Source organism: Daldinia caldariorum (genome assembly GCF_022478825.1).
Source record: "Daldinia caldariorum strain CBS 122874 unplaced genomic scaffold F4812scaffold_2, whole genome shotgun sequence".
In the NCBI taxonomy this organism is placed as follows: Eukaryota; Fungi; Ascomycota; class Sordariomycetes; order Xylariales; family Hypoxylaceae; genus Daldinia; species Daldinia caldariorum.
The window spans coordinates 18,180-45,168 of NW_025953038.1; the positions used below are offsets into that span (position 1 = coordinate 18,180).

At 48.1% G+C, this 26,989-nt stretch overlaps 10 protein-coding genes across 10 annotated transcripts; 6 read left to right on the plus strand and 4 right to left on the minus strand.

Annotated features, from left to right (window-relative positions):
* Positions 1 to 99: 99 nt before the first annotated feature.
* On the minus strand, positions 100 to 1,188 carry F4812DRAFT_455099 (uncharacterized protein; the record flags this gene model as incomplete). Its single annotated transcript, XM_047936767.1, has 1 exon — positions 100 to 1,188. The coding sequence occupies one exon, from the start codon at positions 1,186 to 1,188 to the stop codon at positions 100 to 102; it is 1,089 nt and encodes a 362-aa protein (XP_047793303.1).
* Positions 1,189 to 1,832: 644 nt separating this feature from the next.
* Positions 1,833 to 3,686, plus strand: F4812DRAFT_161579 (mitochondrial phosphate carrier protein Mir1). The gene is made up of 3 exons (XM_047929832.1): positions 1,833 to 2,601; positions 2,734 to 3,153; positions 3,220 to 3,686. Exons 1-3 carry the CDS (start codon positions 2,477 to 2,479, stop codon positions 3,602 to 3,604), a joined length of 930 nt encoding a protein of 309 aa, XP_047793304.1. The 5' UTR covers positions 1,833 to 2,476; the 3' UTR covers positions 3,605 to 3,686.
* A 447-nt stretch (positions 3,687 to 4,133) lies between these two features.
* On the plus strand, positions 4,134 to 6,072 carry F4812DRAFT_412242 (uncharacterized protein). Its single transcript, XM_047932699.1, has 3 exons — positions 4,134 to 5,286; positions 5,354 to 5,523; positions 5,590 to 6,072. The coding sequence occupies exons 1-3, from the start codon at positions 4,856 to 4,858 to the stop codon at positions 5,673 to 5,675; spliced, it is 687 nt and encodes a 228-aa protein (XP_047793305.1). The 5' UTR covers positions 4,134 to 4,855; the 3' UTR covers positions 5,676 to 6,072.
* Positions 5,584 to 8,980, plus strand: F4812DRAFT_161689 (glycoside hydrolase family 55 protein). Its single transcript, XM_047929834.1, has one exon. It carries the CDS (start codon positions 6,166 to 6,168, stop codon positions 8,746 to 8,748), a length of 2,583 nt encoding a protein of 860 aa, XP_047793306.1. The 5' UTR covers positions 5,584 to 6,165; the 3' UTR covers positions 8,749 to 8,980.
* Positions 8,981 to 10,378: 1,398 nt separating this feature from the next.
* On the plus strand, positions 10,379 to 11,601 carry F4812DRAFT_161630 (uncharacterized protein). The gene is made up of 2 exons (XM_047929833.1): positions 10,379 to 10,687; positions 10,783 to 11,601. The coding sequence occupies exons 1-2, from the start codon at positions 10,600 to 10,602 to the stop codon at positions 11,094 to 11,096; spliced, it is 402 nt and encodes a 133-aa protein (XP_047793307.1). The 5' UTR covers positions 10,379 to 10,599; the 3' UTR covers positions 11,097 to 11,601.
* Positions 11,532 to 13,881, minus strand: F4812DRAFT_467215 (PNK3P-domain-containing protein; the record flags this gene model as incomplete). The annotated part of the gene is made up of 7 exons (XM_047938625.1): positions 11,532 to 12,053; positions 12,140 to 12,282; positions 12,385 to 13,082; positions 13,171 to 13,283; positions 13,408 to 13,589; positions 13,666 to 13,763; positions 13,868 to 13,881. 7 exons carry the CDS (start codon positions 13,879 to 13,881, stop codon positions 11,886 to 11,888), a joined length of 1,416 nt encoding a protein of 471 aa, XP_047793308.1. The 3' UTR covers positions 11,532 to 11,885.
* A 614-nt stretch (positions 13,882 to 14,495) lies between these two features.
* F4812DRAFT_412256 (uncharacterized protein) lies at positions 14,496 to 17,008 on the plus strand. The gene is made up of 2 exons (XM_047932700.1): positions 14,496 to 16,553; positions 16,650 to 17,008. Exon 1 carries the CDS (start codon positions 14,673 to 14,675, stop codon positions 16,422 to 16,424), a length of 1,752 nt encoding a protein of 583 aa, XP_047793309.1. The 5' UTR covers positions 14,496 to 14,672; the 3' UTR covers positions 16,425 to 16,553; positions 16,650 to 17,008.
* Positions 17,009 to 18,138: 1,130 nt separating this feature from the next.
* Positions 18,139 to 20,973, plus strand: F4812DRAFT_412258 (MFS general substrate transporter). Its single transcript, XM_047932701.1, has 7 exons — positions 18,139 to 18,780; positions 18,843 to 19,096; positions 19,239 to 19,416; positions 19,494 to 19,761; positions 19,818 to 20,081; positions 20,187 to 20,299; positions 20,435 to 20,973. Exons 1-7 carry the CDS (start codon positions 18,560 to 18,562, stop codon positions 20,646 to 20,648), a joined length of 1,512 nt encoding a protein of 503 aa, XP_047793310.1. The 5' UTR covers positions 18,139 to 18,559; the 3' UTR covers positions 20,649 to 20,973.
* A 113-nt stretch (positions 20,974 to 21,086) lies between these two features.
* Positions 21,087 to 22,253, minus strand: F4812DRAFT_162031 (uncharacterized protein). The gene has a single exon (XM_047929835.1). The coding sequence runs from the start codon at positions 21,762 to 21,764 to the stop codon at positions 21,153 to 21,155; it is 612 nt and encodes a 203-aa protein (XP_047793311.1). The 5' UTR covers positions 21,765 to 22,253; the 3' UTR covers positions 21,087 to 21,152.
* Positions 22,150 to 23,800, minus strand: F4812DRAFT_455106 (uncharacterized protein; the record flags this gene model as incomplete). Its single annotated transcript, XM_047936768.1, has 2 exons — positions 22,150 to 23,345; positions 23,404 to 23,800. 2 exons carry the CDS (start codon positions 23,798 to 23,800, stop codon positions 22,150 to 22,152), a joined length of 1,593 nt encoding a protein of 530 aa, XP_047793312.1.
* Positions 23,801 to 26,989: the final 3,189 nt, after the last annotated feature.

Consider the following 26,989-nt stretch of genomic DNA (forward strand, 5'->3'; position numbering starts at 1 on the left):
GTCTGTGTAACCCTTAGATTAACTTTGCAACCACGGGGTTGGAATTTAGGCGTGCACCATATATAAAAGGAAAGCATGGAGAAACCACTCTATGAAATGTTAGGCTATACAGAAAGATTCTGTGAGACGTCTCCGTATGTCATCGACAAGTCTTTCGTGGGCTGGCCAATCGTAGTTATTAACCAGGTTTCCCAGGGTGGTGAGCAAGGAACGTAGCCTATCAATGCGTGCCGTGAACAAGCTATTTAAAACCTGGAGTTCGTCATCACCGTCAAGTTGCCAAAGCCCTATTTGTAAAGTATTCTTACGCTCTGGATCTCGATCATGATTCTCCCGGCCAATCTGCAGATGCTCCGGCGGGTGCCGGTTACAACTTCCATTCCGGGTGCTCATTAAGTATTGTCCAGGGTCTTGCGGAGTTTGAGCATGCAGTGAAGTTTGATGGCCTTGAGAGTGAGAAAAAGTTAATTTCTCCTGGTGTGAGTCCATGAATGATACGCGCGAATTCCCACGCTTTCTGTAGCTGGTATCGCGCTCTTGACATGTTGGAAGCATCATGACGAATGCCTTCTCTAGGTTACGTGCGATCTTGTCACACATAGACAAAATAAGCATAACGTAATCTGACTTTGTCCGACAGGACTGACAGTCAAGGAGATCTTCGCATTCTCTCAAACATTTCTTTTGATGCCGTAAGAGGTTTGCCGCCGTTCCACTCTGATGCTGCAAGGCAAACACTAGATTAACCTCAATAGCTTCGTGTGTGTGGATCGCTTGAAGGAAACACAAACACCTAGTGTTGGCTTTTTGGGTGGAAAATGTTTCAGTCGCCCTGCTAGCTATATCGGCAGCACCTCTAGAATCCGAGACCAGTGTTTGCAAATCAAAGTCGGATGGCACCTCGGAAGTTATCATTTTTGATGTGAATATTCCTAGGTCCTCTTCTACACCGGGGATATCCTCGAAGAAGGACTCAACAGTAAAGTCGAAGTCTGAGTGGAAATACTGACTATCACTAGTCGGGGGCGTCATAATGCCGGATTCCAAGCTAGGTGCTTCTGAAACAATGCCTGATCTCTCAGAATCGGTCGTTAGCCTGCCGTTTAAGGCTTCGGGTGATGCGTAGAGTTCATCTACAGTTGGGCCATCTTTCCCGACCTCCGACCGCGAGTCGCAGCTTGTCGTCATACTATTGATTCTAAGTCTATTGCTTTGAGTATTCGGATAACAGCACTCAATGTTCTGAGCAAGGCAACGCTGGCAGCCATATTCTTCGCCGGTACATTTCGCCTGCAAATGTTGAAAATCTCGTTAGAGAACGAAATTGTTAACGGGATCGGGTAATTGAATTCTCTGTGTGAATGTACGTCCATATGTGGATATATGGATCTTACCTTTCTCATTCGACATCGGAGCAGGCATTTCGAGTTATCGGCCCCTGGCGCTGCTGGTGGAAAGGAGCAGTGGTAAACTCCAATGAATATGGCTCATTGCTTGAATTCTTCTGTCTGAGAGTACCAAACATTGCAGCAAGAAATGAGATTGTAATGATTATACCGATCGCAAACTTGAAGGTGAAGCTCTAACAACACCCCAAAAGAAAGGAATGAAATAACGACGCTTGTAGGAATGCCCAACCTTAATATTGCTGGTCACCTTTATTGGAGTAAGACATATTCACGCCTATACACGCCAGCCTACCTCAGGCCCAATATGATCGCCGGATGTTGGGGGCAGAGGATTGTGCAGTGCATCCGACATACGTCGTGGTATTCGTTAGGGCGGAGCTGGTGATGTTGCCAGTCGCTATTCTTAAGCTTCCGCTGTAGCACGGTGAGGGGCACGTAAGGCTGTTGGCTGTTGGCTGTTGGCTGTTGAAGTGTTACATAGTAGTATGATGGTTGTAACTAAAACATGAGGCTACCCTTCGGGTAGCGCAAGAGCCCGAACTTCCACTTAGCACCCCCTATATTCTAGTGCTAATTGGGGGGCCATTACAGATCCAGCTCCCACAGCGCATTGTTGGCGCTTTTCATCATGGCACGGCGAGGTGGACTGTCTGGGTAAAGGAGTGGGTGTCAGTTCTTTTACATGACCCTGGGGGTTGTAAGCCGGAAGACGGATAACGTAAAATAATAATGAAATGGAGGCATCCTAGCCTCGGGGCCACATATAATTGATAAGAGGTATCAGATAACAAGTAGGTACCTGTTAAACCGCTTTAATAGATTTTCTCCGTTGTGCCGCCCCACTCTTTCCGCCATCTTCCGGCCAAATTGTTCAATTCTTTTTTTTTTTTTTTTGGAAGGAAACACCTACGACGGCTTCTTTCCGGTCCTTCCTCTTAAAAAGCCTCAAAACAGCACAAGTCCTTGCCGAAGGTATAACCAATTGGGCCTCTTTCGCGCGCCGTTCTACTCTCCTCTCAATCTGATTCCCTTCTTTCCTATTTTCGCTTCCCTGCCCAATAACCACAATGGCTGCCGCGAAAGCTGTTAATACGCCCGCTCAGGATAGCGGGATTTCTCTCTACTCCAAGTTCGCCCTTGCCGGTGCTATTTGCTGCTCCGTCACCCACGGCGCGCTCACCCCCATCGATGTGTAGGTGTTATGTTTATTTCCCCCTTGTGTAATCTACCTCGGGCCCGTCACGGTCAACCCGTAGTTCGTCTTGCTGCATTCCGGCTTTGTTTACTTGTATAAGCATTCTCGGCTAATACGAATTGCATACAGCGTCAAGACCAGAATCCAGCTTGACCCCGCTACGTACAACCGAGGTCTCTTTGGCGGCATCCGTCAGGTCGTCGCAAATGAGGGTGCCGGCGCCCTTCTGACCGGTGCCGGTCCTACCTTTGCCGGTTACTTCCTCCAGGGGGCCTTCAAGTTTGGTGGATACGAATTCTTCAAGCAGCAGGCCATCAACCTTATCGGCCTCGAGAATGCCTCGCAATATCGAACCGGCGTTTACCTCGTGTCGTCCGCCTTCGCCGAATTCTTCGCCGACATTGCCCTCTGCCCTCTCGAGGCCACCCGTATCCGTCTCGTCTCCGAGCCGACTTACGCCAGCGGCCTCGTGAGCGGTTTCAGCAAGATCCTCTCGCAGGAGGGTATCGGTGCTTTCTATGCCGGCTTCGGTCCCATCCTATTCAAGCAGTAAGTGTCTTCCCACCTCATTTCCTACCCGAGTCTACTCGGACACAGTTAACTCGACTTTCGCAGGGTTCCTTACACCATGGCCAAGTTCGTCGTTTATGAGAAGGTTGCTGAGGCTGTCTACCGACGATATCCCAAGAACACGTTGTCCGACGGCGCGCAAACCACCGTCAACCTGGGATCCGGTCTGATGGCCGGTTTCGCTGCCGCTATCGTCTCCCAGCCCGCCGACACCATGCTGTCCAAGATTAACAAGACCAAGGGTCTCCCCGGCGAGAGCACAACCAGCCGTTTGATTAAGATTGCCAAGGAACTTGGTCTCCGCGGCTCCTACAGCGGTATTGGTGCCCGTCTCTTCATGGTAGGGACTTTAACGGCTGGACAGTTCGCAATATACGGAGACATTCGTAAGCTATTAAACGTGAAAGGGGGGGTAGAAATTAGCAAATAGATGTCATGATAGAGCCAGGGAGTAGAGGATGGGGTCATAGAGTCTTCGGAATGGCATTAAATGTACATATAGCAGTTTTAGACTAATAGATGACGTAAGAGTCACGTTGTGTTCGTGTGCCATATTGCTCTAGGTATGCCTGTGACCTTGCTTGGTACTTATCTCAAATGTGACAGGAGAGATTCAAAGCTCGAAAGATTCTTGACTTTCCGTAATACATATTAGTAAGGTTGTGTAATTCGTTTAGCGGGATCGTGATAGAACTCCGGTAACTAATCCCGCTTGATACTATGTGGCTATTAAAAAAAGCATTCCTTGAAACGGAAAAGATGTCCATCATTCTTTTGTTCAGATTCTAGATGGAATACCAGGTAGGAAAAAGAGTATTTCCAGTATATAAGTCTTTGGTCATACCTTTCTGTGGCTAAGCTAGGTAAAGCTTTTTGCAAAGCGCTAAAGCCGTTACCATGCTGGTGAGTTGCGCGATTTGAAATAAAACCGACGTAAAAAATATATCATACCTACGTATCTTGCAACGCTTCTCTATTGTCACGGTACAACCATGTGAACCCCTGGTGGGGCGCCACAGGTGTATGTGAAATACATAGATGAAGGACCTCTTGTCCTTTTCTCTTTTCTCCTCGTCCTAAAAACTATCTTGTCTACCGAAACCTAACATATATCATAAGCTAATACCTGATATAATCTCTCTATGGGTTACCACCCTTTTCATCAGTTGATTTGGCAAGATTATAATTTCTTCATACGCTTTAAGTTACAATCAATTTAGAACCTCACTCTACTCGAGGGGTTGCTGTTGCTATCTCCACTTATAGGGACTCCCTCACAGACAGTACTGTGACAAGATATATCCTGTGTAATATCTAGGCAGGTAGTCAATACCAAACTACATACATGCAAACATGCGTTGGTGCCTAGGTAACCATGGTATGCGCTTGGCGATGCTTGCCCTAGGTTGGGTAGGCACACAATGGGTTGTCCTGAGAAACACCAACAAGGTAATCACGTACATTTCTGCCAGTCCCTTACTGTCAAAAACAACTCTCTCCGCCCCTCACAGAAACTACCTACCTATATAACGAAACCAAAATCATTCAACGCAGTTACTACCTACGTACACTTCTCGTTATTCCGGTTCGCAGGCTTACTTGCGGTTAGTAATTATCTGACGCGTCAATCGTGATCGACAGATTCTAAGTACGATTTAACTTAGTCGTCGTCTACTTCAAGATGCAGCTTAGTACCTGTTGGGTTATCCTCGCATCTTTCGTCGTCATTCTGATTTGTGCGCCGGCTGAGGTCCATGAAGGCCACCCTACCCTTGGCGAGGCTTCGGGTGGGACCACGAGCGAGCCCTTCACTCCTTATCCGAATACAAGCCAAACCGGGCTACCGACTGAGTCGTTCTCTCACTTCCCAACTATGTCTTTTGCGCCTTATCCCGACGACCCAAAAACATCGTCCCCCATCTCTTTCGTCAAATCCGCTTCCAGCATCGATAATAACACCCCCATCAAAGATTTCCGCCTCCAGTGCAGCAGCAACAGCTTGGGGCTGGTGGAGTCTCAAGCTAGGCCAGGGATTTACTATCTTCGAGGTGTCTGTAGCGGCAGGTATAATGACGCTCATGCGTCACGCTGCTCCTTTCTGGACCTTAGCATGTAAGTATAATACGTCGCTCTGAAATATCCTGCGGGATGCGCAGTATTATATATACTAACTATAAAGGTGTTATGCCAACGATGGGGGAAATATACTTCCTCGGAAGATGGGAAACTTCTTGGCTTCCTGCGAAAGGTGTGTTCTCTACATCTCCCACGGAGCGGATATGTTAGCTTGTACCTGTGGAAGAGGCGATCACAACGGTGGAGGGACGCAGGAGAGTGCGGTTCAACTAGGTAAGTTTTGCTGTAAAGCAGGTTGCTATTGGTGAAGCAAGGCAAGATTATTGACTTTCGATTCAGACAACCTGCTATACGTGAAAAATGGCTTCTTGAGTTGCCACGGCTATACCAATTTTGAGTGCCCTGAGGTGGACGAACCGTTCTAAAACATACCTGTGTTCGACATTTCGCAACGATCAAAGTAATAACTAGGTGCCTAACTGCTAGTAATGCTGAAGCCTTAACTTCTCAATATCATTTTCGTGCCAACTCTTCTTGTACTTTTTAAGCCTCATAGATTTCCACGTTTGTTAATGATATTGGACCGTTCCGGCAACCGCAGCCCTCGACAAGGAAGATTATAGGTACCTAGACCTACCAAGTAATTTTTAAAAGATCGTTAAGTAATTAGGTTAGGTACAGGTAGGTAGGCTTTCCGTGAAACGGACATAGAATAATATGCTCGGACCGGCCCGGACTTCAGTGGGTCTGTCGGCTGGACCTAGAACTGGCCGAAATTAACATCACCGCTTAACATCCTTTGCTAATACCTGTACCTGCATAGTAGGTACTTTTTTACACTTTGCCGTTCTATCTAACGCTCGCAACAATTTACTGCTCCTTTATGATTCTCGAGTACCTACTATATGTACTAAAATGTCACTCCAAGATCGAATGATGCAATATGAATCTGTATTCGATTCGAAGTTGCCGATCTCATCTCCGATCGTTCTGCATCTGGATGGCCACTGCTTCTCACGCCTCGCGGCCCAAACATGCTTCCAGGGGCCTTTCGACCAACGCATCCATGATGCCATGGTCGCTACTTGCTCTGACCTTTTACTAAACATGTTCCCTAATTCTACCGTCGCCTACACACAATCCGACGAAATCACTTTGGTGTTTCCTAAAGGCAACTCCGAGCTCTTTGCCCGACCTGTACAGAAGCTCGCTGCTCTGGCTGCTGGTTATTGCAGCGTACGATTCAATGCGCACCTTTCAGCTTTCTTAACCCCAGATCTCGGAGGTCGACTTCAAGGCGGGGTCGAGTTGCTTGGTACCGTTTATTTTGACGCACGGTTTTTTACCGTGCCAAGCATCGAGGAAGCCCTCAACTATCTGCTTTGGCGGCGTTCTGGTCATGCGGTACCGAACTGCATCAATGCGCTTGCAGGTACGCTTTTTGATCAAAGCGATATACGTAACAAGGCTTGCGAAGAACTGGTGGAGATGATGCGTCGCGAGAAGAATGTCGTCTACGAAGAAGCTGTGCCTAGATGGGCAGTCGAGGGATGTCTCGTGAAGAGGGAGTTATGTCGCTACGAGCACCCGCACGCTCAAACAGGCCAGGCGGATGAAGCGTCCGTGATGACTAGTCATACGAGAGTAGAAGAGAGGGGGGTTAGAGAGTGCACCACGGAGAATATACGGCTGGTAGAAGAAAATTATTGGAATGATATTGATTCCTCTTCACTTCCTAGACGGATAGTTCCCGTTATGGTTGACAACGGCGGTGTTTCCACGGCAAATACGACTGTCTTCGGCCCCAACGTGTACGTCTTCGATCCGGCGATGCCAGCAGCTGACGTTCAAGATAAAGTAACGGCCATATTCAAGCAGATGGAAGCTAACGAGTTCGGCACGGAGAGATACGCACTTCTTTTCAAGCCAGGTATCTACAAGATATTATTCGACGTGGGCTTCTACACTCAGGTTGCGGGGCTCGGTCAAAATCCGGACGATGTCTTGATCGACGGCGGTGCCAATGTGCCAGCTTACTGGATGCCGAACCGCAACGCTACATGCAACTTTTGGCGAGCATTCGAGAATTTTTCCGTAAACGCCTCGGCGGCAACCAATCATACTACGACGATTGCCGTGTCACAAGCCGCGCCTCTTCGACGTATGCATGTGCGGAGCTCTAATGGCCTTTGGCTATTTCAGGTCGACCCGGGCACGGGAGCCGGAGGTTGGGCTTCGGGAGGGTTCATGGCCGATTCGGTAGTCGACAACCAGGTACTTCCCGGCTCGCAGCAGCAATGGCTATCGCGGAATAATCAATATGGCAGCTGGGCCAACGCCGTGTGGAACATGGTATTCGTAGGCGACTCCAATGCGCCCAGCCAAGATAACTTCCCAGCTTCCGCATATACTACTGTGGACCAAACACCGATCATCAGGGAGAAGCCTTTCCTTTATATCACTGCCCAGGGAAACTATGAAGTTTTCGTACCTGCGTTGCAAACTAACACAAAAGGGCCCAGCTGGGCGAATGGGTCCACAACTCCTGGCGTGTCTATCCCTATTGATCGATTCTACATTGCCCAACCCTTCACGTCCAGTGCCGCAAGTATCAACTCGGCCTTGGATTCCGGGAAGCACATCATCTTTACTCCAGGTATTTACAAACTCGACAGCGCCTTACGCGTTTCGCGGTCGGGTACTATCGTCCTCGGGCTAGGTCTACCCTCGCTTATCCCAGTCTGCGGCCAACCGGCCCTAGCTGTTGAAGACGTGGACGGTGTGACACTTGCGGGTCTCATAATTGACGCAGGCGAGATCAGTTCACCTACCCTCGTTGAGGTCGGGCCGTCGAATAGTTCGGCCAATCACGGGTCAAACCCGACGTTCCTCTACGACTTGACGATACGGACGGCCGGCCACAGCAGAAATGAGGTTGGTATTACGATCAACAGCCGTAACGTCGTCGGTGACCAGTTGTGGCTGTGGCGCGCGGATCACGGCGACGGCGCAGCCTGGGACGTTAATCCCACGAGCAACGGCGTGGTGGTTAACGGCGACGACGTTACTATATACGGTCTATTCAACGAGCACCACAAAAAATTTCAGACGGTCTGGAACGGAAACAATGGCCGACTCTACTTTTATCAATCAGAGATTCCTTATGATCCACCGAACCAAGAGTCCTGGATGAGTAAAGACGGGAAGGCTAATGGGTTCGCCTCGTACAAAGTTGCTGATGACGTTACTAACCACGAAGCATGGGGGCTAGGCATCTACTCTTACTTCCGGGATTCACCTACAAAGCTGGAGAACGCCATCGAAGTTCCGGAAACCGAGGGCGTCAGGTTGCATCACATGACCATTGTGTGGTTGAACGGAGTGTCCGGTAGTGAGATTACTCATATCGTTAACGGAGTTGGCGGTCGGGTTTATGCAAACCAGCCCGAGTCTGCTATGCGCCAAACCTTGAACGAGTTTTCAGGCGGTAGAAGATGATGATTTGAAGTTGAGCCATCCAACGAGCTCTTCCGATGGTTTCGGAGAAGCTAGTTTTAGGCTCGCCTCTGTTCAGCAAGGGTTAAAATTCGAATTAACTAGTTGATGTCTACTAGGTTAGTCACTGATGGCTCTAGCATTGGTTATAACTTAGCAGCATCTAGATATTTCGTCAGTTTAGCTCTTGGTCACGTCAGTTCCGCACGAACATGCAGCGGATAAGCATAACCAAGACACGTGAAATGAGATGTCGGGTCATCCAAGGGCGTGTCATGCAGCGGGGATATCAGAAAGGATATCTTAAAAGGCACATAGCATGACATGCAATACCTATTCCTCCAATATGTGGTCTGAGTGGGAAGGGTAAAGGAATTACATATATCATATGACACATGTAAAGCTTGAACACTTTGAATGGGACCACTTCGAAGTTTAGACGTTATCGCCGATGTCTCGACGGACGAATGGGGGAGGTCCGAAGAGCATTGGCTCAAGCTTCGAAACCCCAGGAACGCCGAATGCAACACGTCTCCAGTGTGGGCAGACGCCCCCGCGGTTCCGGAGTTACCCACGAGGATAGGGTCCTAGGCTTGCAGCTCATGTACATGTGCATATATTGTCAGCCAATTTTGGGCACCAAGTATGCGTGACGATGCGTTGCAGTTGATTGCATTGTGGCTTTGGGTATTTGAAAATGCTAATTACGAATGTGAAAACTCACAAGCAAGACGGCTTTGTATGCTCTTGTCTCGAGAGTATTGAGTAGCTACGTCACGGACTTTTAGCATCTAGGTATATTCGGATCTTATGGAGGGGCTCGTGTTATGAACCCTTATAGATCTGTGCCATCCTAGACAAAGAGCGTATCGACTTGCACCTAACCTTAATATACCTATGATATAATCTTGTTCGTAGGATTATACGGGTGTCTACGTGACGTGTTTGTACGACTTCTCTTCCGTGACGGGAGAGCGAAAAAAAAAAAAAAAATGTTAATTGGTTCTTGTAAACTCGGCGCCACGAACGAGTGGGATAGGTATCTCGATACCCCGTACAGAAGAATAGGTACCTAGGTACCTAATGTTCATTGAAACCACCCCTGCAAACCCAATAGGTGGGTGGCAACCGTATCCGTGGAAAGATCTCACCCCGAGATTAGGAATTAGAAAGAAAAAAAAGAAAAGCGCTTTGAAATGCAATTGGCAATTGGCAATTGGATTTGGACATGAAAACTAAAAGAGTCCGAAAATCGCTGTAATTTACCTGCCCAGGTGGCCATACGAAGATCGGTCTCCACCGATAGCTCCGGAAGTGGTACGATAGCAGGACTTATGGGCGTATGGGCACTTACAATCACAGCGACTTGCAGCTTGTTTACTGCAGTAAAATTCACTGTATTGTATTGCATACATCGCGCTAACACACTAGGCGCTGATCTAGTCGGGGTACCTAACCAGTCCCATCCCACAACTTAAGTTGGACTAAGAACTCGGAAATATCAAGGCTCGAACTTCCATATCACTTCATTGTTTTCTTCACTGTTCGATCTTTCGATCTCTATGTTTTCTATTTGAAAAGCAAGTACCTAGAAAAGAAACATAATCATCCAACACTCTGCCGTATTCGATATTATCTCCCATTGCATTGCTCTACTAGCTCTGTCGAACCTTTACATTTTCACTCTCCGGAGTCCCAACACAAAGTCCGCGCTCTGCCGAGATAAAATTATCTCTTCTATTAATTTATAACGCGGAGGGGAAGGCATTTTTTTCCTCTTATCAACGCCAAATTTCCCTCAATTAAACCACCTACCTTCAAAATCAGCCTTCTATATTTCCAGTCCCAATCGCAATGTATGCCACACGAGTTCTACGCCAGGCAGCAGCCCACGCCGAGCGCACTCCCTTGATCCGATTTATCGGCAAGCGATCCGTGCCTAGTATGTCCTCTACAATCCAATATCGAGGCGAACCTTAGCTCTATCCGCCGTTCTTCTACTGGATAACCTCGCTAACCCGAATTCCTCTCCCGCAGAAAATGTAGATCACACCCCGCAACCGCACCCTGCTTCCCCCAGCGGTGCCCTCCCGTCTGGCTTTAGCAACGGCAACTCCCACTCGTCTTTCTCCTCGTATCGCGACCACGCCCAGCAGCATGGTCCTCTACGTAAGACTATCGGCGCCGCTGGTAGCATTGGCGCCCAATCCGCCGCTCATCTGGGCCCCGTTGAACCTTCGAAGGGCGTGTACTTCGACCGCAACGAGCTTCCCGAGCGCTTCCGCCGCGTCCCCCTCACCGCAGCCGAGATCGAGGCCATTGAGACCGGCGGCGCTGCTCTATTCGGTTGAGTTTCCGCCCCGTCGCGGTGGGCGCAAAAGGCGGTTACAGCCGTACAAGTGTAACAAATATACGACGTCTGACTTGCCGTGATCTCAGTGTTGGAGCAGAACGGCTGGAAGGCCGTATGCTTTACTACCGGCGGGTTATGTTTTGGTGCCGTTTGATAATGAACGACCTGAAAAGCGCTGAGCCACAACTTCCTCGGTGTGACGAAAGATTCGAGTGGATCAACTAACACACTGGTTATCCATCAGCTGAATGAGGGGCTTCTATATTCTATGTAACATGTCACTGGCTTTGGAAAAGCGAGGGAGGGCTCAACAGCTATTCATTCCCAGCATTGGAGGCTCGTTAAATTGCTCTGTTTCTGTGCAGTCGTTGTCATAAAGGGTTTAGCATGAGTTTGGCGCTTCTGTGTTTATTATGTGGGTTGTAGAAGAAAGGGGCAATGATAGCCGAGATGGCAGTTCGTAAGAAACAGGATACCCCGAGGTTGTACGGAGGATAAAGCTGCCCTCTTTTTCTTATGGTGTCATATGTACGCTGTTACTGAGAGACAAGATGCGGTGGGATGATTATGTAAATTACCCGGTTCCATCAATTGTATCGGAATGTAGATCACTTGTCTGAAAAACGGGCCACTGGGAATGAAAGTTGTACTTAAAATCATGAGCCAGAAGCTACAAAAATATCGTCGCGATTCAAATAGTCTTCAGCACTCCCGGCCTTTTCGTCTCAGCTAGGGTCGTACTAGGTACCTGTTACTACATTAAGAGTTAAGGAGGAATATTTTCGCCTCATCGCCAGTAACGTCCCCAAATAGCATACTCCTCTTTCGTGCCGCGGAATTTGAAATCGACCTCGACTATGTCTTGAAACCCTTCTTTAGCTTCGGGCTCCTTGAAGCGAGAGAAGTATCCATTAAACGCGAGACGAGGCAGTGCTGTGCGGGCTTCGGGATTCATCTGGAAGTGGTAGTTCGTTAGCAATAATTGACGTGTTTCTACGCGCTGCATGTTTACGAAGTATGCCAATGCAAATATACACGTACCGGCTTGTTGAGGGCCCGGACTATATCATTATGCTCGCAGAGCGCCTTAGGGACTTTGAACCAGACGCAACGAATGGGCACGTTGTGCTTCCGTGCGAATTCGACCCATTCCTTCCTACCGTCCGCATCGGCGTTCGTATTATCTTGGGATTTTTTCTTAGCATGCAACATTTCTAGACAATTTGCAGCGGATAAACAGGCGGAAGACGATAGGGTTATATGACATGAGAGGGGAAATTTCTTACCGATCGCTACTGAGCTCCCTTGGCTGAGAAGATCCCCAGCAGCCTTGAAGCACTTGGCACGGCTTTTCAGTACATCCTGATTAACGCGTTCGTAACCTAGAGGCTTCAAGTTCCGCCAGTAGAACGTGCTTTTTCCAGCGCCAGGGGGTCCGCAGAAGAGGACAATATCCTGTTTATTAAGTTTCTCGAACAGTACTTCGTTACCCCCATGGTCACCAGTGCTCTCCGTATCGGAGTACGGGAAAGAAGCGAGGTCAAAATCTCTTGTAAATTCTCGCGGCGGCTCGCCGAGGAAGAACTCTTCTGGGGTCAGGTAGGCGATGCCGACGTTATGTGCGAAATTTCGATCCGAACAACTGAAATCTTTCGCGGCGGCTGTACCTCTCCCACTGTCTTTCAGTTGCGCTGTGCGGCCACCTGCGTCGCCCACAAATATGCTACTCGCAAGATCGATCTCGTCGTCGCGTAGGCCGTAATCACGACAGACTTCGGACCACATGCCGGTGCGCGGCTTGCGGAATTCGTCGTGACCCGTAGCAGCGTATATAGCGGTGGGCAAATCGAGTTGGGCGAGCACCGCGCTGGACTTTTGTTTGAAATTATCGACTCTGGCTTTGCTGCCAGCCTTCGGCGCTTTAGATTTGGGATCCGGGTGTAATGTCAGCCCGGCTTGGTTGCTTAAAATCACGACCTGGTAGCTAAGACGTGTAAGCGTGACAAGTCCGACGTGGTGCTAATGACCGTAGAACAGTATAGTTTCCAGGTAATCAAGTCTTATGCGCGTACTCTTCTTCGTATAGCTTCCGTAACCGAGACGGCACGTCTGGGGCCCACCACTTCCAATCGTTGGGGTCGTCCGTAAATTTCTTGCCTGATACCGTGGTTATAAGCGTTGAATCCTGAGCTAACCGTCAACCTTGAGCATGATTGGTATTCGTCAAACCCGGACGAAGGAGAGAGAGAGGGGGAGTGGGAGTGGGAGTGGGAGTGGGAGTGGGAGTGGGAGAGAGAGTCGGCCCATACCATATCGAACGCGGCTATCTTCCTTCTTTTCCTCCGAGCGGACTCCTCTACCTTCTCAGGCTCATACCGGCCAACAAGTAAAGTTGGCGACGAATCGCTACTATCGGGCGCGCGCTCGGTCCAGGTCGTCCGGTCCTTTGGTTTCTGAGACGTCGGGGTGAAGAAAGCAGCCACGGCATTTTCTAGCAGTAGTAATATAATTAGCACCAGCATCAAAAGGATGCGTTTGATCGGGATGCACATAGGCCACACACGAACTTGATATGTTACTTTGGGTTTTACGCTTTAGAGGCGGAGGCGATATGGATTTCTCTAGCACTTTCCGTTTGCTAGGATTCGGATCGGACGATGCCATTCTGTAGGATATTTGAGGATAGCCCAGTGTCGTGGGTACGATATGGAAGATGTTTGCGCGTGTAAGTGGTTGAGAGAGCTTGAGTTTAGGGAAGTTAATGCATACATGTATATTGGCATAGTATATGGAGATATACGATGTACATGTAGGCAATGAAGAGGTACCTCCGCAATACCTGTTAAGCCACATTAGGATTAGTAAATATAGGTACCTACCAGGGTAGATACTAAATACCGTGTACTTGGATCGGGTACGGTATTCTACAATTTGGATGCTATAAGATAATATCTAGGTAAGATACCTGATTTTAAATTGGTACCTGATATAAATGTTCTCTTCTAAAAGGTATAACAAGTACGGGTTAGAATTGCTTTATATTCTATTTGATAGGTTACACGATATTTTACGGTATCCGCATATGTGGATAAGGTTAGGTACCTTAGGCTGGGTATTGTACCTATCCAGGCATCCCAAAAGAAAAGATGTGCTACCGCTAAATTCTTAGTACGATTTAAGCATTTCTGACGTTAAGGAACCGAAACAAGGAAACAACCACGCGTCTATTAGGCGCATGAGCGGAGGGATTCTCCACCGCGCGGGTTACATATTGGGTATAATTAAATGTACAACCACGTAGGGTACCTAAGACGTATAAAGTAAAGGCCTAATACATATATATGAGGTACCTAGGTAGAATATAATTAGATTAGGTACCTATACTGTTAAGGTATACGGTACCTCTCTCTCAGCTGGTCATGCCCTTTCCTTGCCTTACCCCTCCACCCGAGGTATCAACGATATCGATCATTATTACAACGTATCAAGATTAAAATAACCTCAAAAGTGTATTCTTTTTTTATTTTCTCCCTTTCTCTCTCTCTCTCCCTCTCCCTCTCTTCCCTCCCGCGCCATGTTGTCGCCGTCTTCCCCGACTGGCGAGACATCCAAGTTTATCAACCTTCCCTATACAATTCGGCACCTAGTCTACCGTTACGTAGGTCTACCTACAAGCACTTTTCTGTATCTAGACACCCCCCGGTCCAGCCGTAGTCCCTATAGTGGAACGCACCAGGAACTTGACGCCGTACTCAATCTCTTGCTCGTCTGTCGAGCTATTCACGTTGAAGTATCCTCGCATCTATACTCCGCTAATACCATAGTCACCCACAACTTGGGCCCTCTTATAAGGCTCAGCAAATCTTCCCTTTCATATCTCACCTCCCTAAAAGTTCACTTGAACGTTGCTGGTACTACGCACTGCGGACAGAGGTATTGGGGGTATGATAGTGAAGGCCTGAAAGAATCCGACCCCCTTATATCTCAGTGGAAAGCTGCGATAGGCCATATTGCTCCTTACATTAAACCCAAGCGGTTGGAATTGGCACTCATCTGCGACTGTGAGCCTGGACGGGTGAATGCTGCGAGTCTCATACTAGCACCTCTTCAACAACTCCCTGTCCTAAGGAGATGTCATATTCGGCTAGGGTGCAGACCTGACCGTCAATTTCGTCAGCTCGCCTGGAGTGCCGCTGAACGTGCCGTCGGCCTAGCACCGCCGTCCACGTTTCACTTTCTGCGCCTCCCACCCGAGATACGCATCAAGATCCTGGAGTATACAGATCTTGTGACGCCCTTCAATAAGATCCGATGGAATCCAGGGGCGGGATATTATACCTTTAGAGAGTGTGACTCTCGTAAGTACGGTCCTCCGTATTGCCACCCAAACGACCACCGAGCTTGCGTGCTAAGCAGGGACGCCGGCCAAAGTTGCCTGACATGTCCTCATGGCGATAGTAGGGTACGTTATGGGCCCGAGTCGCACTGTTGGCGATGTTTCCATTACGCCTGCCAATTTTATGATTGCGAAAGACGTAGCACGGCGGGCGATCAGACCTATACTGGATGCTTCTGCTCCCGACGTCACGCTGCCTATTCGCCTCTCTGTCAATGCTGGGCTCCCCCTACTGCTTTCTTTCTCGTTAGTCGGGCTTTTCGAGAGGATGCCGAGGCTGTTTTCTTTGCTCATAATCACTTTGTCGTCCGGACCTTTTGTTACCACATCCGCCCGTCCACCTTCATAGGCAATGCAGTGGCACCCCCTAAACAATATCCGGGATGTGAATTCCTTAGCACCATACCCATTGAGGCGATACGACATCTGCGGTCCCTTGAAATAACATTTGACGATAAATGTCGCCTGACCCGCTACGTCCAACCCCCGCTTCGCCCTTTTAGTACCGTTAAGGACAGGCTCAACCTGCAATTTCTCCAGATTATAGCTCTGCTGCTACCGGCCAGAGGTCGACGGATGGGCATCGTAGCCGCTGAAAAGGGTGTGGATTATGTGGGGGATCTAGCAGATAAATATTTATGGCCTCTCAGTCGTGTCGATCTTGTTTCTAGGGTGCGAACACTTATCGTAGAGATCATCGACGTTGTTCCAGATATATTTTACTATTTGCGCTCGCCGTCGAACGAGTTTCCAATTCATATCCAAGGCCGCCTGCTTTATTCGAATTCGCACACAGCTCGACTAATAACCAGCAATACAGGTGGCTCTCGAGGCACACTAGGCAATAGGACCTCTTCCATGCACGAACGTCAGCTGATAGAGGGTTTCTGCCTCTATGGTGATATAACCTATCACGAGTTGGAGTTTTAAATGTACGCACCGACAATATTGAAGATCATGATAGGTCTTGCTCCTACTCTTTTCTACGGTGGGGAGACTCATGGGAAGCCACCTTGGATGATGGGTACCTACCGAGGTAGATACCTACGCAACTGAAAGGTAAGCTGCTACTAACATTGAGCCGCATATATCTCTGTACTTAATTTTCGTGTTCTTTTCTGTTACTAGGTAGCCACAAGAATCTAACCAGAGCAGAGTTGCGACCTATACAGAAAGAGATTATATGTTGTAGCCGCCCCAGCAGCAACGACAAACGGCATGTAGTATCGTGTTACTGTCTCGATTCTAATTGGATTTAGAGCACTAGACTCGGTGCATTGGCATTTATTGCCGTCAGGTTTCATGGTATTGCATTTGCCTTAGTAGGTGTAATTAGGATGCGTGGTACTAGTATGATAGGCGAAGATTAAACTATACGCAACTTTACTCGCAGCATAATTCATTTAATATAGTAATTCAGAATACAGCGGGAGCCCTAAGACTACCCAGGAGGTAGGTTAGGTAGCTGCCTGTTATCTTGAACTCCATACAGTATAGTTGCTAGTTGCTACGACCATCAAGGAATAAGAGTCTCACGTTCGGATTCGAGAGCCGCTCGTGTCGGTAAGACATTGTAGTCTTTACGTTATAGCAGAATGCAAGGATAAAAGCATTAATGATAGTAGTTAGATCCTGATGGGCAAACATTCTTTAAACATTATTAATGTCCGGCAGACTTTATACCGCTAGTAATTCTACGGAAGCCGTCAACATGGTCCGTCACGAGATGTAAACTATGGAAGATGAGACAACTACCTCGCAGTTCCGCGAGACTCCAATCAGGTTAGGTACCTACCTAGGTAGGTAGCTATAGACGCATATGAGGTACCCTGATCCGCCATAAATATGTCGATAAATACTTGGTCAGTATTTTGCTTAATTAGGTACCTGGGTAGGTAAATCTATGGTAGCTCTATGCCTTGCACCTTGTTAACCTTTCAAGGTTACCTACCGTGTCAGGGGCATGGGACACTAGGATGGTACGGCATACATCACGTTATCTCTTTGACACCTAGAGGTATCGAGCAACGAGGTCCATGTTAGGTTAGGAGGTAGGTAGAGGATACCTAAATTAACACAATGAAATCTAACTCAGCAACGCTCTGTATGGCTTTTGAATGACTTCAGCCGAGTCAGCGTAATATGCGGTGCATGCGAAGTCCCTATACTGAATCACGTTGTAAGCAAATTATAAGTACCTCAGCTATCTTTTCCCAAGAACAACAAGAGCAGCTACCTACCTAGGTAGATTAAGGCCATTGGTGAACCTATGAGGACCGTCTTTACGTGGTATATCGGGATATTAGAAGCAAACATCATAGCACTAGAAATATCTAACTCAAAGTCAAGTACTTGTTCTATATCAATAGGTGCGCCGTTGTGATATGACTTCGTAGAAAAAGTCTAACTACCTAGGTACACAGCGACTCTACCAACCAACCTCAAATATCGAAGGTGCCTCAATCAATCTATAGGTGCGCGGAGAGATGCGGACGAAATTGTTGAGCACCTTCCTAGGATTTTATCACATACCTCGTGATTTTTTTTTTATTCCCGTAGGTATAATCTTGATATTTAAAGTAGGGGGATAAACACATTCAACTGGTGCCCACTCCCCTTGAGGTTACAAGACCTTAATTCTCGCATTAGTGTTGTGCCATTTTTAGGGTCAGCAACCGGAGATTTCTTAAGCCATATCGATAGGTACCTACTTATAACAAGATAACATATCTATTCGTCGAATCAAGTAGTGTATAGTTTTCTGTAATATTGGTATAGTTACATCTGATCAAGGGCTCCCTCCACCTCCCCCGCTCTCCCCACATCCTATGAGTCCCGTCATGGCTTGACCCGGGTGACATACAGGCGGCAAATTGCATTGCCGAGGAGTGGTAGCTTGAATCTATTCAATGTCGGGTTAGGAAGGTATTACGTGGTTCTTACTGATATACAATTCGGTAGGGCAGTATAAATCTAGTTCATTCTACGGAACGAGCTTACCAGGAGGCGTTTGGGGAGTTTGGTCGTAACCCAGAAGGAAATCATAACTACCTATTAAGAGTGCTATGGAAAAGTTCAGCGAGGAAGTTGAATCTCAAGGGAGGATGGTAACAGAGGCGCCAAGGCACCGCGGCCTTGATGAAAATCAGGTTGCCTTGTTTAGACAGTTCTCAGCGGCGAGCCCAGATTGGCATCGTAACATAGCCACGAGGCTCACTCGGAAAGTCGATCTTCATCTACTTCCGATGCTCATGTTGATGTATATGCTTAACTTCCTGGATCGAAGGTAAGCCATGAGTAGACCCTGCTCCAGATACATTTTGAGACATATCTAATAACGTGGAACAGCAACCTCTCGCAAGCGCGTCTTGGAACGCTGGAAGACGATCTTGGCATGACGGGAACGGACTTCAACCTCGCAACGAGCATTCTATTCGTAGGGTACATTCTCATGCAGCTTCCATCAAATCTCTTAATAACTCGAGTGACGCCCTCGGTTTATCTTGCTGTGGCTATGACGATATGGGGAGTTATATCTACAGCTCAGGCAGCAACTCGCACGTTTGCCTCTTTAGTCATATGTCGATTTTTTCTTGGATTTGGTACGTATCATACTTTTGGACAGCGACAAAGATAACCTTCTAGTTTTGCTTGATCTATTATAATATCCCTTGCCTTGCATCATACTAATGACTCGTGAAACTTCACGTTGACGCTTAGACCGAAGCGCTAACATATCTGTAGCGGAAGCGCCATTCTTCCCTGGTGCGATATTCCTGATGTCAAGTTGGTATACTCGTCGCGAACTTGCCCTCAGGATCGCGTGGTTCTACTGTGGTCACTCTGTGGCGAATGCATTCGGTGGTCTCTTAGGAGCTGGGGTTCTGGGAAATTTAAGCGGCGCCCACGGCATCGCCGGATGGTAAGTAGACATATTAGCAATATGAACGAAAAAGGGACCTGGAGGTTGGGATAGGCTTATGAAGCTAACGGGGAAAGGCGATGGCTTTTCATAATCGAGGGCAGCATAACAATCTTTTTCGCCATCTGTTCAGCCTTCATTTTGCCAGATTACCCAGCTACTACAAAATGGTTATCTCTTGAAGAACGCGCGTACGCGCAGTGGCGACTCGCCAAGGACGCAGGGGAGGTGGATGTGGCCGACGCCTCATCTATCAAAGAAGGAGTGATGTTGGCACTGCGTGACCCGCGCCTTTATCTTTTCACGTTGCTGCAACATTGCTCTTTATTGTCGCAGACGTTTCAGGCGAGTTTTTCTTCCCTCGAGTTATTAATATACTCAAGCTCATCACGTATCTCTAGTACTTCTTTCCGACTATCCTCCAGACTTTGGGGTACGGGAACATCGAAACTCTGCTCCTAACTGCGCCCGTTTGGGCAGTATGCTTCTTGGTCTCCTTGGTGGTGACGTATACATCCGGACGCTTCGCAGACCGCAGCATTCATATTATATGCTTAATTTTGATTTCTGCGGCAGGTAACATTATCGTAGTAGCTACTCTCAACAATGCGGTCCGTTTCTTTGCCTTATTCCTTTTGCCAATGGGTGCCGTTCCTGCTTATCAGGTGACTCCCCTTGTTTCATTCAGTATACACTTCAAGACGTACATCAGGGGTCGGTTCGAACCAAACTTGTGGGCATGGCTAATTCAAAAAATAACAAAACTATAGATCATCCTTGCTTGGGTGGCTAACAGTTTTCCACGCCCGCTGGTCAAGCGCAGCGCCTGCATATCATTCACCAACATGGTTGGCAACTCGGCCAACATATATGGTACCTACATGTACGTAACCAAGCACACCGAGTCCTGTACATAGCCCCGTGATATACACAGCTTGGTCTCTAAGCAGAGCACTGAGAATATGGACAACGTATGTAATAAGAGCGTTGCTGACCGCAGACGGCGTATCAATCAAAGGTATCCAGCTGTCAACGGGCCTCGATACCTCGCTGGTGGGGGCGCTACAGCAGCTGATGCGCTCCTTGTTGCCGTCTTGGCTATTATCGTAAGATTTGTGTTGCAAAGGCAGAATCGAAAACTGGCCGAGCGCGACACGTTCGAGGCGGGCGAGCTCCGGGCGCAGCCTCGGGATCCAATCACTACACCTGTGGGCTTCAGGTATATCCTCTAGAACTGCGTAGACTAATCCGTTAAAGAATATTTCATTGGATATTTCATTCTGTCCGGCATGCTCATATCTTACTGGAACACGGGGACATGAGTAATTGTATACGAGGCTGGGCGTAGACTTACGGCGTATTCTGGAGTGGTCTATGTACCTATTATTCGTCGCCGATCTTCTAATAGAATTTATGATGGCTGGATTATATCAGTTGCGATTGGAGTGATAGGTATGGTCCGCGGGGGCAGTGAACGCTTCTTGACGCCTCAAATACCACCCTACCACAAACGTTTTCTCATTGAGCTATCCGATATATGCTGTCTAACCCAAGTCCCCTCCCCCCTCATTCTTCGCAGAAGCCACAACACGCAAGATTCATGGATACCTACCTGGTATCTAAGGTAGTAAAATGAACTTACAACATTTACTAGTAGTAGCAAAGAACGACAATGGTGAATATACAATACTGTCAGCAGGGATATTTCATCCAGGTTAGAGGCTATCTCGATCTAACTACATGGTAAGGTTATTCATGTACATGGTTCTCATTTTTAACACATCTCCTTGCCGCTTCCAAGCAGTGTCAAGACCCGCTAGATGGAGGCTGCAGCTATTACTGCTGATTGATCCAGCAAACCAATATTGTCTCCTCATCCACATACCGAGCAAAGTAGTTGTGTTCCGTGGTATCATCGTTCTCCTCCTATTCTTTCGATCTCCAACGGTTAGACAAGCGATGTACAGCAGATACATTAATGCACACAGAGCCATTGCAGGAGGCGGTCCTTTACGGTCTTCTTTTTTTTGTCTTTTCCTTTCCCTCCAACGCCCCAAGCGGTAATGTAAAGATTTGCGGGTAAACAGGTTAACAAGCCCCGTTCTCCATGTTCCAATGCGACGCGATTTGAAAACTGCAGCTTTTTTTCTAACACGCAACCGGTACAGTATCCGCCCTTCAGAGGCTGGGGTGTATGAATTCTGTATACATGAATAAGGGGTACAAGAAGGAAATGAACAAATCTGTGTGATGTCCTGAGAGACGGTATTGTCTGTCGATCCTAGCCACGTATGTGCAGATGCATAACGTAGGTCGCCGATATTCCGCAATGCCAGGACTAAACACATTAGACAAATGGTCCGGGGAGAGAAATATATGCAGGGGGGGCTGCGTTCGGTCTCGGGCCGAGGCGGCCTGATGAAGATTATGATCTAAGGGGGTTTTCGTTTTTCGGAGAAAAAAATAAATAAAAATTAAACTTTTCGAATTCGACACATCAACACCCTCGCGATGCAGTGCGAATGCCGGCAGAGCGGGCTGATACTTTCGTCGCGGTCGTCCTCTAAGTGGTATCCAAGTAAACGAACAAATGGTATCTCTCTATGCTGCAAAACATAAGATAGAAAAAACTGGAAATGAGCGTAAGTGACATCAGAGTCGTAGTCATCATTAAGTAAGTGGTCGTAACGGAGGTCACTCGGGGGCCGGCGACCACATAAATATAGCGAAGTTTTATTTCTTCAAGCCGACTTTACCGGCTAGATTGCGCCAGAAACTTTTACGATCCGCGCCTTCAAGGGACATCATCGTCGCCTCTCGCACCATTGGGCCAACGATATCCTCGTCGCCGCGCTCCGGGAACTTGCCCTCGGCGTAGATTCTCGGAACGGTGGTCAAAACACCCTCATCGAACTTCTCACAAATTATCGCCTCGCCAGTGGCAACAATCGCTTCGGCTATCTCATCATGCAGGTTGCGCCAGGTACGTTGGGTCTCGGCCCATTTGGCTTCTGTGAGTTCGTAGGTTTTAGATGTTTGACCGTAATGCTCGCCCGTTCGTGCGAGGTGCTTGGTATAGTTTACTCGCGCTGTCTCCCAATCCGCCCGAAATCTTCGTAAAGCCTCCAAGTCGACGGTTTCAGGTTTGTATGGTTTGGGGACAATAGTGTAGTTCGCATGACCTAAACGGTCTGACCAGGCGTCGGGCGCAGGGAGCTGGGGAAGCTGGGGAAGCTCCACCGCGCCTGGTACAAGGCGGAGAGAGGAGCGTGAGGGTCTCGTGCTTAGCGGCGGGGATAGTAAACCAGACGAGTAAACATCATCCCCTACCGGGGAGGCTGGGGAGGCGACGCTCGGGGATTCTAACGGAGAGGGCTGCATCAGAATTTGTTCAGTCGAAGCAGAAGCCATCATAGGCGGTAAAAGTGGTGTTACCGCCTGCTTACGCTCATGTTCGATAGCCGAAAGGACGTCATTGGTTTTCTTGGAATCCATGGTCTCATCGAAGGGCATAAAGCTGTCGCTGCTCCCGAAACGGGACAGGGCAGGCGTAGGCGGAACGACGGGTTCGTTTGAGCGGTCGGGACGTTGTCGACTAGGTGTTGAAACTGAAGAGGATCGGCTCGAAGTTGCCCGAGAGAAGACTGGTCGCCGTTCGAATCCATAGTCAGATACAGGGGAGCTAATGATGCTAGACGGCTTCGTCGATTTCCACCTGGTGAAAGATGGGAACCTGGAACCTAACCGCTGTGAGAATCCTGCGAGTGTTGACTCGGAGTTGTCTCTGCGCTTCCTGGATGAGCGCAAACTGAAGCTGAAGTCGCCGTCGCTAAAGAATCCTAGATCATAGTCGCCTACTCGGCTCTGAGTATAGAAATTTGACGTGCTCTGTACCAGATCGGCATCCCTGTGAATGCAGGGTTCGTCGCCTATGAATGAATTTGTTAGAATCGAAGGTAATGGGGACTTGAAGGGAGTAAAACGTACATAAACAATGATACAACTCAGACGCATCGTCATCATCATCATAGTCATCATAGTCAGAATCAGAGTCTTCGCATTCTACGGGTTCTTCTTTCACGTCCGGTAATACGCGTTTGCTCGAGTTCTGTGCCGTTTGCGTTTGCGCTGGCGACGAAGGGCTCTCGGAGCTTGCTGCCGTTGCAAGATCGAAGGACGACATGGAGCTCGAATAGCGCAGATGACCGCGTGCTGAAAAGGTAGGTGTCGCTGGCGACGTCGCTTCGGATGAGAAAGAGTCGGTGGTGTAAAAGTTATACGGCACATCCACCTCTATCTCGCGCTGGGCCGCTTCCTCCTCTTCCTTTCTTCGCCTCTCCTCCACTAACAAGGGCAGATGTAAAGGTCGCAATTTAGGAGACATCTTGTGAAAATCAGCACGGCCGCACCGACCACAAAACTGTCTGACTAGGAGCCCAGTTTGTTGGAATGATTGAGGTGAGAAGCTTTACGTAATCGCGGTATCGTCGTCGATATATGTAAGTTGGCAGCGTTGCTTGGTGGGGGTGACGATATGTCAGGGTAAATACAGCATCCAGTATTCTTGGCAGCGCTACAACGGGGAATAGATTGTCGTTCGGCGAACGGAAAGGGAAGAGAGGGGGGGGAAAAGCTTCGTCTCTTCTTTCGGTCCTAATAAACCACCTTGGCGTCTTATCAAAAGATAAAAACCTGGCAGCAAGACGACTCAAGTTTATGCTAGTATCTAAACCGCGTGATGGATATTTCTGGATAAAAAAAAAGAATACCCAATGGCTTAGAAGTATATACGTGTGCCAGTGGACGCTTTGCTTTGCCCTATCGACGTTCGGGTAGTCACACTGGTCCACGTGTTCTGGGCACTGTAGCTTGGGTGTAGCTTGGGGTAGTTGAATATTCGTGGGGTCGTAGTCAGGCTGCTGTGCTGTCTCGAGAACGTATACCGCTTCGCCAATCAACTAGACAGTATCACGCCGATACTGACACACAATCCCCTGGCCTTCCAAAAGGTCGTCCTCTCTGCACCTTGACAAAATTGATGAATGTGCGAGTAGCGTACGACATAAGCCAATGAGTCTAGACGAGCAAGGCGTTGCAGTGATATATCGTGCGAGTCCAAGTCGACCGTTATTATTCCCCAGGATCTCGGGTCGGACAGGATCAGCTTGCTTATTGGCAGTTCCTAGGCGTCACGGTTGTATTGTGCGAGGGTGGGTAGGAATGAAAAGGAGAAAATCTGTTATGCGTAGAGGATAGGGAAAAGACCTTTTTTTCCTTTCTTCTATTTTGGCTTGAGCTGGGAAGACTGCAGCAGGGTGCACTAGTTGGCTGGTGAGCATGGGAAAAACGGGATTGAGCGGGTGGCTTTACCTTAGCCCATATTTTCCCCCTTCGAACCTGGATGTTATGGACGGGCAGACGGGGTCCACTGTCAACTGAGGCCGGCCCTACCGCCCCCGCCGTCTTAAACTCTTTGACGTCTTGCAGTCTTCCGTGGAATCATGAGCTTTCCTTTTTTTCTAATCCTTGTAATCTTAGCTTGCTTAAGAGCCCGACCAACTGGGATGACACCTCGACGGCCCAGGCTGCTTATGGGTTTAGCTTAACAGCAGGGGTCCGGGGAGCGCTTCCAGCAAGCTACTGGTCCGCTCGGGGGCAGTGGACTTGTAGCCAAGAGAGATGAGGGTCTCTCTGGCGGCGGCCGTGTACTTTGTACTATGAGGTATTCTAACAATTTTACATCTAGTGTAAGTGCATTAGGTATCGCGCAATACGTACCTAGGCGTAGTGATCCACAATGGAACAATTCTTTACCAGCCAGCCCCTACCTCAGTCTTCTCCACCGCTTCAAAGGCTGAGTCCCTACCTAGACATGTCCCTACCTACCTTGTACGCTCGAAACGAACCTAAGCAGAATAGATAATAGGAGACACGCGCCTACGCAGCCGCAACAATCGTTAAGCATAAAGGAGGTTGGGCAAGGTAGGGTTTGCACTTGTAGTCTACGTGCAAACATCATGTGAAAGCCCAACAATTGTCGATACGAGATACCTAGCTAATTCTATCTACGCATCTCGGAGTACATTCACTAGAGGGCTACGCAAACTCGAGAGTTGTCATAACTACAGCGCCTTGATGCGATTATGATACTTTGTAGATTGTGCTGCACATACCTACTAGCTGTGTGTTATGTATACCCATGGCTTCATACGTATACGAACTTTTCCTTTTCTGGGTGCTGACGGGGCCGGCTTCGATTCCTGGTGGCCACGCCGTAAACGCATACAAGGTAATTGCCTAGTTGGGCTAAGATAAGGATATAATTCAACCTCCATCGGATTGCAACCCTCTCGCGCCGTCGAATTAGGCTTCAAAGCGCAAACTTAGTGGGGATCTATGGAACGAAAACCATAAGAGCACAGTGTGTCTACAATCATCGCCATAGAGTAAGAATGAATAGATACACGAAAGAGCAAGCATTTTTAGGGAAGGGCCAAGGTACTAACGTATTATTAATACTGTGATTATGGTCCGTGATTCGGGCCAGGATATTATCGAGGCAGGTATTTGACTCAGGAGAAAAAAAAATTTGTACACGGCTGTCGCAGTGAGACAACCTTGGAAGTTCCCAGTCATATTTCTTACTAGCAGCAAAGTTTTACGCAGCAATGCTATAACTACGCGCAGAATATGATTGCTTAACAGTGTGCCTAGTAATAACAAATAATCCTTTTTACCATACGAAAGAATTGGCTAGCCAGTCTAGTTTAATGAGACAAAGACAAGGAAAATATCGGGGAAATAGAGAAAGACGCGATTCTTCGGAGTCTCTTGGTCTCAGATCGAATTTCTTCGCGCTGCGTATACGCCGACGACTATGTGATGTCCGGACTCGGTAAGCTATCTCACATATGTTTCGTCGAGGAGCGAGTAGGCAATGACCCCAGGGTGATATCGGCTGGCGGATCTATTACCAGCTATTCAACTGCCGAAGAGAGGCGCGCTTGACTGGAATGAAAAGTCGCGTTGTTTTTGCTAAGCGCAGCGTGACGCGGTGAGATGGGCAAAAAGGATCAGATGCAGCGCCAGCATATTTGAATTTTCCTATTTCTTCGTAGACCGATCCAACACTGGTGTACGGTTGGACAGGAAGACAGGATCGAACGCTAGTAGTTAGTTAGGTACCTTTAGTGATGCTATCGGGGATAATGGGTGAAAAGCAGAACTTGGTGACCGCCCTCTCCGCCTTTTGACCGACGCCCAAAACTATGACACATGAGATAATGTACGCCTACGCTTACATACAGTATCTACATGTTATTGTACATATAGTACCAAGGTAAGCACCATACTGTAAATTTTACTACCTAGGTAGTTAACTAGGTACGCTTTTATGTAACTGTAACTCAGTCGTAGACCTTAAATCAACTTAGCTTTTTTTTCGGTTGGCTGTGCAACGCAAACACAAGACAAACTACCATAATACCTTACCATCAACATAGGTATAGGTAGATCATCTCTAGGTAGTTCAACCCTCGAGCTTTGCCGAGCACCTCTTTTACTAGTACATGGC

What these genes read in the sequence shown, in the direction of transcription:
- F4812DRAFT_161579 (XM_047929832.1), top strand. Translation starts at nt 2,477, where the DNA reads ATGGCTGCCGCGAAAGCTGTTAATACGCCCGCTCAGGATAGCGGGATT. An exon ending in GCGCTCACCCCCATCGATGT is followed by an intron (nt 2,602 to 2,733) that starts GTAGGTGTTATG and finishes AATTGCATACAG; the next exon opens with CGTCAAGACCAGAATCCAGC. An exon ending in GGTCCCATCCTATTCAAGCA is followed by an intron (nt 3,154 to 3,219) that starts GTAAGTGTCTTC and finishes CGACTTTCGCAG; the next exon opens with GGTTCCTTACACCATGGCCA.
- F4812DRAFT_412242 (XM_047932699.1), top strand. Translation starts at nt 4,856, where the DNA reads ATGCAGCTTAGTACCTGTTGGGTTATCCTCGCATCTTTCGTCGTCATT. An exon ending in TCCTTTCTGGACCTTAGCAT is followed by an intron (nt 5,287 to 5,353) that starts GTAAGTATAATA and finishes CTAACTATAAAG; the next exon opens with GTGTTATGCCAACGATGGGG. An exon ending in GGAGAGTGCGGTTCAACTAG is followed by an intron (nt 5,524 to 5,589) that starts GTAAGTTTTGCT and finishes CTTTCGATTCAG; the next exon opens with ACAACCTGCTATACGTGAAA.
- F4812DRAFT_161689 (XM_047929834.1), top strand. Translation starts at nt 6,166, where the DNA reads ATGTCACTCCAAGATCGAATGATGCAATATGAATCTGTATTCGATTCG.
- F4812DRAFT_161630 (XM_047929833.1), top strand. Translation starts at nt 10,600, where the DNA reads ATGTATGCCACACGAGTTCTACGCCAGGCAGCAGCCCACGCCGAGCGC. An exon ending in CGGCAAGCGATCCGTGCCTA is followed by an intron (nt 10,688 to 10,782) that starts GTATGTCCTCTA and finishes CCTCTCCCGCAG; the next exon opens with AAAATGTAGATCACACCCCG.
- F4812DRAFT_412256 (XM_047932700.1), top strand. Translation starts at nt 14,673, where the DNA reads ATGTTGTCGCCGTCTTCCCCGACTGGCGAGACATCCAAGTTTATCAAC.
- F4812DRAFT_412258 (XM_047932701.1), top strand. Translation starts at nt 18,560, where the DNA reads ATGGAAAAGTTCAGCGAGGAAGTTGAATCTCAAGGGAGGATGGTAACA. An exon ending in CTTAACTTCCTGGATCGAAG is followed by an intron (nt 18,781 to 18,842) that starts GTAAGCCATGAG and finishes AACGTGGAACAG; the next exon opens with CAACCTCTCGCAAGCGCGTC. An exon ending in AACATATATGGTACCTACAT is followed by an intron (nt 20,300 to 20,434) that starts GTACGTAACCAA and finishes TATCAATCAAAG; the next exon opens with GTATCCAGCTGTCAACGGGC.
- F4812DRAFT_162031 (XM_047929835.1), bottom strand. Translation starts at nt 21,764, where the DNA reads ATGTGTTTAGTCCTGGCATTGCGGAATATCGGCGACCTACGTTATGCA.